General features: G+C 39.0%; 2 protein-coding genes across 2 annotated transcripts in view; both read left to right on the top strand.

Annotated features, from left to right (window-relative positions):
• The window catches only part of vcla (vinculin a), a 61,706-nt gene extending 56,130 nt beyond the window's left edge, over positions 1 to 5,576 (top strand). Inside the window, exons 19-21 of the mRNA XM_088323474.1 lie at positions 806 to 1,009; positions 1,104 to 1,208; positions 4,922 to 5,576. Of these exons, the coding sequence (XP_088179600.1) occupies positions 806 to 1,009; positions 1,104 to 1,208; positions 4,922 to 5,068 (456 nt within the window). The 3' untranslated portion in view covers positions 5,069 to 5,576. The remainder of the gene's footprint in view (positions 1 to 805; positions 1,010 to 1,103; positions 1,209 to 4,921) is intronic.
• Positions 5,577 to 13,784: 8,208 nt separating this feature from the next.
• Positions 13,785 to 14,652, top strand: part of LOC148346898 (adenosine kinase-like) — a 288,745-nt gene continuing 287,877 nt past the window's right edge. Inside the window, exon 1 of the mRNA XM_088323478.1 lies at positions 13,785 to 14,008. Coding sequence (XP_088179604.1) covers positions 13,959 to 14,008 — 50 coding nt within the window. The 5' untranslated portion in view covers positions 13,785 to 13,958. The remainder of the gene's footprint in view (positions 14,009 to 14,652) is intronic.

The raw sequence follows: 14,652 nt of genomic DNA, 5'->3' as shown, positions 1-14,652 counted from the left end.
TTACCAGTGGTGTCGTGCACAGTTGTCATTTGTGTGGATGTGCTTTTCCAATTGCCGTAATTTTCTGGTTTATGGCTACTCTGGATGTGCTGACAGGGAGTTTCACCAATCACTAGTCTACTCGGTGAGTGAACCCTCCCATCTTCAGCTATTGTGCATTACAAAAAACCCGCTGTTACTGACATCATCCCACCACCAATTTAAGGTGCGAGTAAGCACAACACTAATCATGCAAAAAAATCATTTTTTTTTCAAGAGTTGTGTAAATAGGTAATTTAGGCAAAACAAACAGTGGGCTTTCTATAGTCGTCATAGAGTCGTAAAGACCCCCTGCTCTTGACTTATAAATGGCAATGTTTGGAATGTTAATCTGGAAGTAGTTTTTAGTTTCATGAACGAGGACATTGAGACTGACCTAATCTAAAAATATCACCCTGACTCATATACAGTAGTAGATACAGTAGTAACTTTCTTTACTGTTATAAATGAATGTGAAGTGGGAGGTTTTTGCAAAGTCAAGTCAAGTCATTTTTATTTGTATAGCCCTTAATCACAAAGAGTCTCAAAGGGCTTCACAGGTTATTACACAGACTATTTTTTTCAGACTATTATTACACGCTCCCCTGATCTGGAACAGACATGAAGGCAAGGAAAAACTCAAAAAACCTCAACATGAGGAAAATGAAGAAATCTTGAGAGGGGACATGTGGCATCGCAAACAGAAGCCTGCATAAAAGGAAACCTAAAATACAAATATCACCTCAAGGATGATCTCGATTCCGGGTTGTGCTTGTGTGCGATGCAGGGTAACGACATCATCGGCGCCGCCAAGCGGATGGCCCTGCTCATGGCAGAGATGTCGCGTCTCGTGCGCGGAGGCAGCGGTAACAAGCGCGCTCTCATCCAGTGCGCCAAAGACATCGCCAAGGCCTCCGATGAAGTCACGCGGCTCGCCAAGGAGGTTGCCAAGCAGTGCACCGACAAGCGCATCCGCACCAACCTGCTCCAGGTCTGACGCATCTTCACGACCGACAGCCAGTTTCAAAATCAATGTGTTTTTTGGACGTTTGGCTAAACTGAGGGATTTTCTTTGATGGATGCAGGTATGCGAACGCATTCCTACAATCAGCACCCAGCTCAAGATCCTGTCCACGGTCAAGGCTACCATGTTGGGTAGGACCAACATCAGTGAAGAGGAGTCGGAACAGGTTAGGTCTTTATTTTTTGGGGGGGGAGATTTTTGACAAATTTGATGACAGTGTTCCCTCGCCATATAGTGGATCTGCAATGGGTACACCGCACGTTTTTCTTCTCTTAAATAGTTCTGTTGATTTTTGAGTTATGGCTCACAGATCCCTTAATATCTACGGTCGTAGGGGCACCATTTTCTGTGGTGTGTCTTGGGCAAGTACAGCCTGGCGGCGCTTATTCCTCCCCAGGCTGGTTCTTTGTGTAAGGGTTTGCTCCCCCACACAAAACAGAGAGTATTGGATTCCACAGATAGCAGTTGCAGAAGAAAGACTCCTGATCAGACTTAGATACAGCACCTTTATCACTTGGCTGCTATTGTTTTTTTTGGTGTAAAGCGTCATCTAGCTCTTCAGAGATGTGCCGGACCAAAACTATTTCGTTTTGAATTAACGAGGACCAAATGACGCATCGTACAATATGCATTGCATTACTTGTAGATTTCATATTTTTGTTGAAAAACAATCCTTGTGGCGATGACATTATGTCCTTTGCTTTTGTAAAGGACTTTTTTCACTTGGTATATTTTTGTATTCAAATTATTTCTGTATTTAAACGAATACATGTACGGCTCGCTGATCCCTTAACCCTTTAAAAACACTCACGATTAAAAGTAGAACTCTGGTGCAGTGGTGAAACGACCAATAGGGTTCGTACGGGTGCTTGGAATCCTTGAAAATGCTTGAATTTTAATATTGTGTTTTCAAGGTCAGAGAAATGCTTGAATTTTGTGTGAAGTGCTTGAAATTGCTTTAAAGTCTTGCCATATATTGTTTTTTGGCAGTCTGACTGGACAGACCAGGCATTAAGAAAAAAAAGGCGGTTTCAGAATGACACTGTTGCATTGATATATATCGTGTGTCATGTGAAGCGTCATCTCTCCCTACACGTGCTTTAGGAAAGGTGCATCAGAACAGGTGAATCACACCAAAATGCCACTGCTAAGGTTTTGCTCATAAACTCTGCTGACAGCAAAATAAGTGGAAGCTAAAAGCAAATTGTAAACTCAAACATACTCAAAAGAGCATCAAAATAAAACCGAAAAATCTTGTATAAAGTTAGTTTTTATAATTTGTGGTCACCAATTTGCTGTAAATGTGAAGTTGATTGTATTTTTGACACATTTTCAATTTTTTACTGTATTTTTATTCAGTTTTTATGAAAAATAACCAAAATTATACTTAAAATGAGCTTTATCTGCCAATGGAACGAAACATGTTTTTTACTATATTCTAGCTTTTTCAACAAAACAAAAAACTCATTACAATCAGCACAATATGAGCAATATGTTTACTCTATGTGCTTTGTTTTAGTGTTTGTATGCAATTTTACACAACCTAGCCTAACAAAATTATGTATTAAATATCAAGGGAACAGAATGTAATGCAGAAGTACAGATGAAAAAAATCGGAAACTAAGTGAAATGATGAAATGAAATGATCTGCATTTATATAGCGCTTTTCAAGTCAATGACTTCCCAAAGCGCTTTACATTGTGCTTCACATTTCCCAATAGCGGCCGTGATCTGTGCAGCCATGTAAGGCGCTAACCTGCTTATTGGGGGTAATTGGGGGTTCAATGTCTTACCCAAGGACACTTCGACATGTAACACGGACAAGCCGGGATTCGAACTGGGATCCCTTAATCCTAAAACGATCGCTCTACCTCCTGAGCTACTGCCGCCCCAGTAAAGTAAATAAATAAATAAAGTAAAATGAAAGTAGGAATAATGGCATGTTTAACTTTACACAAGCGCCTATATGGTTGGATAAAACAGTCGCATCCACTAGTGCAGACAAGTGAACCAGTTCCTTGTGTCGCGCTATGGTTTACCTACAGTGGCTTGCGAAACTATTTGGCCCCCTTGAACTTTGTGACCTTTTGCCACATTTCAGACTTCAAACATCAAGATATAAAACTGTAATTTCTTGTGAAGAATTAACAATAAGTGGGACACAATCATGAAGTGGAACACACTTTATTGGATATTTTAAACTTTTATAACAAATAAAAAACAGAAAAGTGGGTGTGCAAAATTATTCAGCCCCATTCAGTTAATACTTTGTAGCGCCACCTTTTGCTGCGATTACAGCTGGTTTTGCACATCGAGAAACTGATATTTTTGCCCATTCCTCCTTGCAAAAAAGCTCGAGTTTAGTGAGGTTGGTTGGCACAGCAGTTTTCAGTTCTTTCCACAGATTCTCAATTGGATTGAGTTTTGGACTTTGACTAGGCCATTCTAACACTTTGATATGTTTTTTGGTGAACCATTCCATTTTAGCTTTTGCTTTATGTTTTGGATCATTGTCTTGTTAGAAGAGTCTCAGGTCTTTTGCGGACTTCATCAGGTTTTCTTCCAGAATGGTCCTGTATTTGGCTCCATCCATCGTCCCATCAATTTTTATCCATCTTCCCTGTCCATGCTGAAGAAAATCGGGCCCAAACCATGATGCTGCCACCACCATGTTTGACTGTGGGGATGGTGTGTTGAGGGTGATGAGCTGTGCTGCTTTTCCGCCAAATATAACGTCGTCATCAACATAACGTCTTGCATTGTTGCCAAAATGTTTGATTTTGGTCTTATCCGACTAGAGCACCTTCTTTCACATGTTTTGTGTGTCTCCCAGGTGGCTTGTGGCAAACTTTAAACGACACTTTTTATGGATATCTTCAAGAAATGGCTTCCTTCTTGACACTCGTTCATGAAGGCCAGATTTGTGCAGTATACGACTGATTGTTGTCCTATGGACAGATTCTCCCACCTCAGCTGTAGACCACTGCAGTTCATCCAGAGTGATCATGGGGCTCTTGGCTGCATCTCTGATCGGTTTTCTTCTTGTATGAGCAGAAAGTTTAGGGGAATGGCCCGATCTTGGTAGATTTGCAGTGGTCTGATACTCCTTTCAATCCAATATTATTGCTTGCACAGTGCTCCTTTGGATGTTTAAAGCTTGGGAAATATGTTTGTATCCAAATCCGGCTTTAAACTTCTCCACAACAGTATCTGTGACCTGCCTGGTGTGTTCCTCGTTCTTCATGATGCTCTTTGCGCTTTAAACAGACCTCTGAGACTATCACAGTGCAGGTGCATTTATACAGAGGCTTGATTACACACCGCTGGATTCCATTTATCAGTTTTTAGTCATTTAGATCAACCTTGAATCATTCGGAGATCCTCACTAAACTTCTGGAAACAGTTTGGTGCACTGAAAGTAAAGCGGCTGAATAATTTTGCACACCCACTTTTGCGTTTTTTTTTTTGTTTGAAAAAGTTTGAAATATTCAATAAAGTGTGTATATATATATATATATATATATATATATATATATATTTCTACAATTGATTGGTGAAATGATATCAGGGGAAGTTTTATTTAGACACGTGATAAAAAAAAACATTTTCTGGAATGAAACATGACACACACATGCACTTCATAGAGCTGAATAGTATGGTGAAATAATGCAAATGCAGGAAAAAGGAAGGTTTTCGTGAACGAATTGTGGGTCTTTTGTTGTGTTTGCAAAGTCGGTGTTCGGAAAAGGTTTGGGAAAAATAGATTTGTAGTAGTGAAGATCTTCTGCACAGGGAACCAGCGATAACTGAACTGCAAAGTAGTGGTCTCTGTTTGCATTTTAATTTCACTGAATCTTGACATAATTTCTTTCCCTCCAGGCTACCGAGATGCTGGTACACAACGCTCAGAACCTGATGCAATCTGTAAAGGAGACTGTGCGGGAGGCCGAGGCGGCATCCATCAAAATCCGCACGGATGCCGGCTTCACCCTGCACTGGGTCCGCAAGACGCCCTGGTACCAGTAAGAAGACCGGAGGACCCAGACACCTCCCCGGCGGGGACACTAAATAGGCAGAAAGAGCCTCGCCAAGGCTTATATTCTGACTCTGTGTACAAAATGTGTTGACAAATCCCAGGAATATATAGTATATATTTGGATTACAAAACAGATTTATTATCACGCAGATCTCTTTGCTGTACTCTTGGACATCGTCGTACTGATGCTTATTTGTGGTCTGGCTTTGGCGTATTTGCAGATTTTTAAGCAAATTACTTTCAGATAAAAAGTTGTTTTTTTGCCACCATCATTTTGCATTTAAAGGCACTCACTTGCTTGAAAATGTACTCAACTTTTATAGATACGGCCTGTAATTTACTTTACAAAACCGTTATGTCACAGCACCCAAAAAATATTAAAAAGCACAAAGTCTGCTAGCTTAGAACTCGCATGTAGTAGAAAAACACCATAACTGGCGTAAATGAAAGTATGAGTCGTAAAATTGACCTCATATATATTATGAACACTATAGAAATTCTATGTATATAAAAAAAAAAAAACATGCTACCCTGCTAGTATAGTGCTAACATTAACTCTAAATTGTAAAAAGCCATAAGTATTTGCAATGGAAATTAGCATTGATATGTGAACCTATTATTATAAATTCCGAACTACGACTTCTAATACTACGCTACTTTTTTGCTATATTTGAAACCGGTGTTTTTATACCTGTTATGAGCCAAGGCACATTTCTTTCATAGAAAACAAAAACCCAGCGGGACACCACCAGTCGGTGCTGTTGCATCTCAGGTGAAAGTAAATCCAAATAAAAGATAGCTATCGCTAGAACGTACAGGCACACAAATTGTAGAATTTTCCACGACATAGAATAACGATTGCAGTAGTTGAAAAATAGTTTTAAATACTGCGGCTTAAAAACAAAAACAAAAAACCCGAATAATGGCAAGCTGCTCTTTTCTATAAAGAATGCATTCTAAATACAAAACACTGGTGTGACATCTGGAAACATTTATGACAGCCTTCAAGTACTTTATTGAATATTTACAAAGTACTCACGATATTTACACTTTTTTACCTACAAATCAAGTCCAAATTGAGCAGCATGCTCATTATAGGCTTCAATATCTGTTCGATGAAGTTTCCATTAATTCTAGAGGAACGATAACAAGCGAATGCAATTACCGTTGCTGCAGAAACCTCCAATGCCAACAATACAAAACGACAGGTTGGTGTTGCAATCTGGCACTATTCTCAGTACAGTTGCCTTGGTGCTCTTAAGGGCTTAAATTTTATGTGCCACCGGCCTAATCGCGTTTTCTTTCAGGGCAGTAATAAATTTGGGCCTGTTTGGTAATCACCATCTTGAATGGTCACAGGATCTGACTCCAAAGTCGACTGAGGAGTTGCTTTTAGATAGAACGTTATTGTTCTTGTAAAAAGGCTCAAAATGTAAGAAATGGATGTGAATGAATCTGCGGCTCAAAATTCTGAGTGGCTCATACAAAGACAGAAGTAAGTTTCGGTCTTGAATTCGAGCTTGTGGCTTTTAATTAGGTAGTGTTGAATTTATGGTAAATGGAATAAGATCATTAATTTTTCAATACTCTCGAATCAATTTTATACAAAAACGTGTTTTTTTGTTTGTTTGTTTTTTACAAATTTTCTCTGCCAAAGAATGTTCTTGTTGCTTGAAAAAACTTATGTCATGGAAAGAGCACCAAACATTTATATACAATCACAAGTAGGAAAAAAAAGCATAATTTCTCCCAAGTAGGACGCTAAATAAGAAGTTCCCTGTCACGATACAGCAGGGGTCAGGAACCTTTTTGACCCAAAGACCCACAATAGCAAAATATTGATTTTATTTGGGAGATTGCCATTACATATCTTTTGAGACAAAATTCAGTTTTCAGTGCATTTTATTTCACTGTGTGACGTTTGAAGATACGATAAAATTTATGATACAATTATAATGCCAGATCATGTGTCCCATATGAAAAAATAAACCACTTTAAACTTGTCTTCCTCCCGCAGTCACTTAAGATTGTTGAGGCTTATTTTTACCTTCATTTTTTCATAAATAATGGTTTTAAAACAAGGTAAGAGCAGAGATATTTTGTAAAAATTTCACAAAATACAGAAAACAAGGAAACTGACGTAGTTACCTTAGGTGCAGAAGTGAATACATGATCTGTTTGCTAACTCTGCCCACCCCTAATGTTCACCTAATCAAATTGCTACGTGTGCTTTTCTGGTGTTTTTGGGTGTTTAAAGTTTATTCTGTGTTTTTTTTTAATCATATATTGTCTCAAAAGGTAATACTGTTTTTGGAACTTGCATATAAAGGATTCTTTAACAACCTACAGCTAAAACGGGGTCTGTTGCCGTGATACCTTGAGTACACTGTAGTTGGAACAATTTCTTTCATATACGCCTGAACCACTCTGCTATACTGGTGTTACATCGGTAATGCACGCACTAAACTTGGCTCTAGAACAGTGATATAGGACAGGGTTTGGGAACTTATGGCTCTTTTCATGAGTACAGATGGCTTGGTGATAAAATTCTACTGTGTAAATTACTCTGTAGCGTTACAATTTTAGCATTCTTGATGTTAGGATTGGTGCGTGCAAAGCCGAAGCTACTCACACGTATGGTTTGGTCCAAAATATAAAGGGCACAGGTTACAGTCAAGATGTCACACCAACAGACCCCATTTTGGCTGTACATAACTCATGAATCCTTTATATGTAAGCTCATTCGATGATGTATGTTTACTGTTGAAACACTTTATGAGAAAAACCCACAGTACAAACTGTAATTGCCCACAAACGCTTGCCAGGCACACAGAATTTGATTGGGTGAGCATAGAGGTGGGCAAAGCTATGCAATGCAGCACGCTCCCCTCTATCTGAGTGGTAATACATTCATAAGCTTTTCGTTTAAGGTTTTTGGGGCGGCAGTAGCTCAGGAGGTAGAGCGCTCGTCTTGGGATCAAGGGATCCTAGTTCGAATCTCGGCTTTTCCGTGTTACATGTCGAAGTGTCCTTGGGTAAGACATTGAACCCCCAATAAGCAGGTTAGCGTCTTACATGGCTGCAATACAAGGCCGCTATTGGGAAATGTGGAGCACATTGTAAAGCGCTTTGGGAAGTCATTGACTTGAAAAGCGCTATATAAATGCAGATCATTTCATTTTATTTTTGTGACATTTATTAAAAAAGAAAAACTCATGCACCTGGTTTTGAAACCATTCTTTATATTAAAAAAAATGAAGGTCAAAATGAGCCTAAATGATCTTAAGTAACTATGGGAGGGAGACTAGTTTAAAGTGGTGTATTTTTTTTTATATGGGACACAGACTCGAAATCATTAAACGTCACACAGTGAAATAAAATGTGCTAAAAAATTGAATTTTGTCTGGACAGCGGGTTTGGCGGTTTTGTTGAATTTTGTCCGAAAATATATGGTGTAGCTCTCTTAAAAAACAAATATTACAATATTTTGCTATTATGGCTCTTTCTGTCAAAAGAGGTTCCTGACCCCTGCTATAGAAGAAATGACCTGAAATGGAATTTTATCTCCGAGCCATACGTACTCATGCCATTGGTTCTCGACCCTACAAGGAAGAAAAAAGACCGCCAATGTGCCTTTGCGAAACAAGTTCACGTTTTGCAAAAAATATGTGTGTAAATCCCCAGCTGCCTCACTATGCAAGTGCCCTACCGAGATGTGCTTTTTACATGCCAAGTGTGTCTGGCGAAGTTGAATCTTCGCCAAGCGTTCACAATTTTCTTTCTTTTTTGTAATAAAGCGTTTTATAACACACAAGTTGTGTTTTCTATTTGTTGTCTGTAGTAGTGCTTTGATAGTTCAACCAAAATACTGGTCAATTTTATAGCTGAATGTAGGGACGGGTAAGTATCAATACAAGGGATCTGTTTTGTTGGGAAAGCCAACCTTATTTTAAAAGGACAGTGTGTTATATTTAGTGCATCCTAGCGGTACAAAAGACTTATTTGGTAAAAAAAAAAAAAAACAGCATTGATTTGAATTTCAGGCAAAAATACATGACCTATCATACCAATATTAATTTTATTAGAATAAAATTATAAGTCGAGCAATATGTGTCTTTTACATTGGAATACCGACTTAAGGTCCCCGGCATGTTTGTCTGGCATCTTGCTGCTACGCTATGGTCTTGACACTGTTCTTGTTCACATTGAATAACAGTGCCATCTAGTGGTCAAAAACTACACTGGGGCTTTAAGGTACAGTGGAACCTCGGTTTTCGAACGCCTCTCAGTTCGAACAAATCGGAGTCTGACCAAAAATTTCGAGAAGTTCTTGCTCCACTGTTTGGTCAAAAAATCCGAGTTGGAACGCCGGTAATGCGTGAGTGCGTACGCTAGGGTGCGATGCTGAGCGGCGTACGGGTGTACATCGCTCTTTTTGTGACCAACTGTCATCGCGTGCGGAAGTGCTTCGTTTTGCTTTCGCTTTTAATATAGGTGTACGAAGTGTTTTAGCCCCTAATTATGCCTCCGAAGAAAGTCAGTGCAAGCAGCAAAGTTGCTACAGGTGAAAAAAGAAAAGTAGTGCGTACAACTTTTGCATTTAAGAAAGAAATAATAGCAAAATATGAAGGAGGTGTGCGAGTGTCTGATCTTGCTAAGGAATACCCCACTGTCCACCTGCGCCTTCTGCTGACCACCACAAAGGTAAGAAATCCTATTCATAATTCTTTTCTTTATCTTTTTTTTTTTTTTTTAATTTACACCAGGGGTCGGGAACCTTTTTGACTCAAAGAGCCATAAAAGCAAAAAATATTAATTTTATTTTGGGAAAGAGCCACACCATATATTATGAGACAAATTTACTAAATTGCTAAACCCGCGCCCCAGACAAAAGCATAGTCTTCAGCACATTTATTTTTGATGATTTGATAAAAATTATGAAAAGAGAATAATGCCAGAGCCCCTGTCCCTAAATCAACAAACATACCACTTTAAACTTGTCTCTTTCTTGCAATGACTCAAGATCGGTTAAACTCCTTTTGACCCTTTTTTATCATACATATTGGTTTCAAAACCAGATGCAAGCATTTATTTTGTAAAAACGTCACAACATTCTGAGAATAGGGAGCCTTATGTGCTTACTTTTGGCGAGAGATGGGAAGGAGTGCTTGTACTTTTTGCATAGCTCCACCCATCCCTCCCACTCACCCAATCAAATGACTAAGTTCTCTTCCGGTGTTTTGGCGTATTTACAGTTCTGTGGATTCATCATAAGGTATCTGAACACTGAACACAGATTACATAGTGAACTTTTATATAAAGGATTCTTTAGCGTTGTACAGCTAAAACGAGTTTTTTTTCCCCATTTTTTTGTGTGACACCTTGACTGTAAGTTGTAGTGAAAAACGTGCCATATATATACTGCGAAGTAATCATTTGATAGTAGGTTTCGGTTTGGCTTTACGTGTAACTTAATAGGATAGACGAAACAACTTTTGGACAAGATGGAGAAATTTTGCATGCTATCAAATCTGTCTCTGAGCCACAGATACTCGTAGAAAGAGCCATATATGGCTCGCGAGCCATAGGTTCCCGACCCCTGATTTACACGTTCGTGTTAGCGTAATCTTTCGTACGGAAGATTACGATAACGCGAACATACGATTAGCCTGGGTTAGCTTTATGTTTCCGTTAAACATTCAAGGTAAACATTCAGGGTGTTGGAACGGATTAAAACGATTTACATTATTTTTAATGGGGAAAAATGATTTCGGTGATCGAACAAATCGGTTTTCAAACAGGGTTCTGGAACGGATTATGGTCGAGAACCGAGGTTCCACTGTATTAGTATTTATGACTAGGGATTGATCGATATGGGGTTTTTAAGGCTGATGCCGATTCTTGGTATTAAGCGGAAGTCGTTAACAGATATTTGGAGCCGAGTTTCATTTTCTGTAAAAGCTTAAAAATTGATTATTTGTTATAAATTCAAACACATTTTTGATAGCTCCCTGGAATACAGTACCTTTTACAAAACTAACAGTGCAGGAAATAAAATTAGGCTTAGCAGCAACTCGGTACATGAAAACTTAAATAGCTCCCTGACTTTTTTCAACAATAAATAAATAAATGAAAATGTCAATACAACCAACATGACTTCTCATCTCATTAGTCGTAACGCTTATCCTCATTAGGGTCGCGGGGGGGCTGGAGCCCATCCCAGCCATCTCCGGGCAGTGGGCAGGGGACACCCTGAACTGGTTGCCAGCCAGTCGCAGGGCACACAGGGACAGACAGCTCATTCGCTCATTCACACCTAGGGACAATTTAGACCGGCCAATTCATCTGAAATGCATGTTTTTGGAACGTGGGAGGAAACCGGAGTGCCCGGAGGAAACCCACGCAAGCACGGGGAGAACATACAAACTCCGCACAGGAAGTCTGGAGCTGGATTTGAACCCACGACAGGTTCCCGCACAAGCGCTAACCACTTCGCCGCCGTGCTGCCCCCAACATGACTTAAGTTAACTTAAAACAAATCTCGACCTTAGTCGGCGCCATGCTTGTCAGGCCTCCAGCTCCCGTGCTGTGCTCTGTGGCACTGGCCCTTGCTCACACTGTAATATTTGGCCACTAGAAAGCACTGTTGTGTTGTCTGATGCAAGCGAGGGCCAGAGAACAGCGTGGCGGCATCCTGCCGGACAAACATGGCGGCGACCTAAGTAGGGATGCAATAGGCGCTGATGACATATCCTTTGCTTTTTTTAATGTATTAAAGGATCAAAGATTTTTTTCTTCACATTTATAGTATATGTAGACATTATTATTATTATTAAATCAATAGTATAGATGATGGTAGGTCGGTGGTTCGCGCCCCGGCCGAGTCATTCCTAAGACTTAAAAAGTGTTCGGCGGCGCCCTCTGTTGGCTGCGGCTGCATCGGCTCGCTACAACGGGTCAGGTGCAATCGACATTTCGTTCTGTGTACATTGTTACACAGAATGACAATACAAGGAAATTATTATTGTTATTATTATTATTATCCATTTATGTAAATACACATTCATAAATTTAAATATCAAGAGTATAGTTTGTCATAATTATGCCTTTACTGTAACTTTTCCTCCAGTAGCAATGAAAAGACCATGTACTATATGTGCATGTTTGTTAGGAATTGATATATTAAAAATGTACCGTTTACCAAATTGTTTGAATTAGTTTTCTGACTCCATTAACCATACATAACATTAATTAACCTAACAATGCATGCTCGTTTCTTTTTGGGAAAAGATGGACAAAAGACAGGTATTTCCGCACATGGGCAGATTTAGTTTCTTTAACAAATTAACTAAGTGAACTCCATCGAATTAGCCGAATTAGTGTCGCTCGAGTCTCGTCGAGCCTCTTCTCTCAATTCTCCCTCTCGATCTTCTCCGATATTCTGAAGTTCTTTTTCTGTCCACGCCTTTCTCCCAAGCTGGCGTGTCGGCTCCTCCCATGGGCGGGCCAGAGGAAAAAAAAAACACCTGGGCTTTACGGCTCCTCGTTGTCTGAAGAAACTCAAAACAACACCAAGCGTTTATCAAAACAATACCTGACGTCCTTCGTCAGCGCCCCGTTATCAAAATTCCCCAGCCAAAACACTCCGCACTTGGAACAGCGCGACCTGAAGCCCACTCAGTGAAAATCTTCATTACACTCGATAAATGTAACTTGTATTTTAAAATCTTTTATAGTAAAATGTATAAAATCCTTCAATGTTTAAACTAAATGTGAAAACAAAATAAGTGAAACTGTCTCCAACACCAAATAAAAAGTACGGTAAATAAAAAGGTTTGTTTTCATACATTCCTGAAAACGAATTTGAAATTTAACAGAAACGAATCAGATGACTGCAGAATCACCTGTAGAGTTCTTCTTTGAGCTTCTCCAGGTTTTAAACATCGGTCATACAAGTGCTTCAAAGAACTGGTACATTTAGAGTTACAGGTCCTCCGGGGTTGTGCTTTTTATCTTGAAATAACTGCTTGGAATTTTATTTTGTTGAAGAATTAGTAGTAGACGAACTATCAACTTTGTGAGGTAACATTGCCCCTTTAATAATGTTTTTAACACTCAATACCCCTTATTGATTATACCAGTGTTTTTCAACCTTCTTTGAGCCTTCCCATGTGTTTTTCCAATGCAAAAATTTTGCAGCTCACCACTAGCCAAAATGTTATAAAATGACACTAAACAGTATCTTTAATTACAATAGAATTTATAATACCCCCAGTTTTGACAATGACAGATTTGCAGAAAATGATTTATGTTTTATAAAATTTTAAATTTTAAAAAGTGACATTGGATAATTTCTCACGACACACCTGACGATCTCTCACCGCACAAGTGTGCCGCGGTACAGTGGTTGAAAATCACTGGATTATACTATAATCATCTTTAGAAAACTACAATATGTCCACACAACTGTAAAACTAATATTTTTCAAGAAAATATCTTTACGAAAAGACTTGCAAACGGTTATTTATGTTATCGAAAATAATTGTAAACTAAAATGTATTATTTTTACAATTAACAGAATTGTGAGGATTTTTTAAAAACTCGAATAATTATTAATAGATTAAATTGACATATGTTTTGGGTTATTTAAACAGATAAAACAAAAAAAAAAACATTCCGGCTTTTGGGTTAGATCCTAATGCACACTTAGCTCAAAGACTCAAGTCAGAGTCAAGATAGAAATCTCCCCGCGCGCATTTATTTGGCACCATCTCCATTATTTCAGGAGGAAGCTGCGGTTTGTGTCAGCAGCACGATTATTTAAAGTCGGTATCTTAAACGTTAACATCAATATTAGCAAATACACTCTATTCCTTAAGCATGTCCCACGAAGAGTCAACCGTGACCAAATGGAGGCGAATAGCGTTGAGGTAAGCGTTTTGCTTAGTAGCTAACACGCTGCTAACTCACGTAGCCATACCACAGTTTGTGTCGACCTGGTTTGTATAAGAGCAAACTCTTATACTAAATTACTAAATGTCATGGCGCATTTAGTATCATAATTGCATGGGGAAACTGCTGCCAATCGCCGCTGGTTGCTCCTAAAGGTGGAGGGTTGCGGGGGCTCGTCCTCACGTGACCGAGAGCCATCGACTGTTAGGACATGCCTGTTTTTCCGCGTTAAACTGAATAACTGTAAATCGTCTTGATTACAAATAAATTGTTTTATTTTTAAACTGTATTTGGATTTTCTGAAAATAAGTTTTAAAATGGTAGCAATAATCTGCGTAACCAGCCCGATTCTAGCACCCCCAAATTCTACTCAAGCACCCCAAGAAATGATTTTTAATTCATGTTGTTGTACAGCATTTTAAAAACTCTCTTCTCTTAATAGAAGACAGGATGGACTTTAATCAGATAAATAATTGCTAGCTAAAATGTAAAACAAAAAATCAGACAAGGCAAAAATATTAACAACGCAGCGTCGAAAACTACTCGACTGCCTTAAAACTGTTCTGTCTAATTGATTTCTGGCGCCGCGAACACACAATTGACAAAAACAGCCTTTCAAAAT

The sequence above is a fragment of the Urocampus carinirostris genome, chromosome 19 (genome assembly GCF_059441175.1).
Source record: "Urocampus carinirostris isolate Australia breed hairy pipefish chromosome 19, RoL_Ucar_1.0, whole genome shotgun sequence".
Taxonomy (NCBI): Eukaryota; Metazoa; Chordata; class Actinopteri; order Syngnathiformes; family Syngnathidae; genus Urocampus; species Urocampus carinirostris.
The sequence above is the reverse complement of the archived record's forward strand: the minus strand, read 5'-3'. Positions and strand labels throughout refer to the sequence as shown.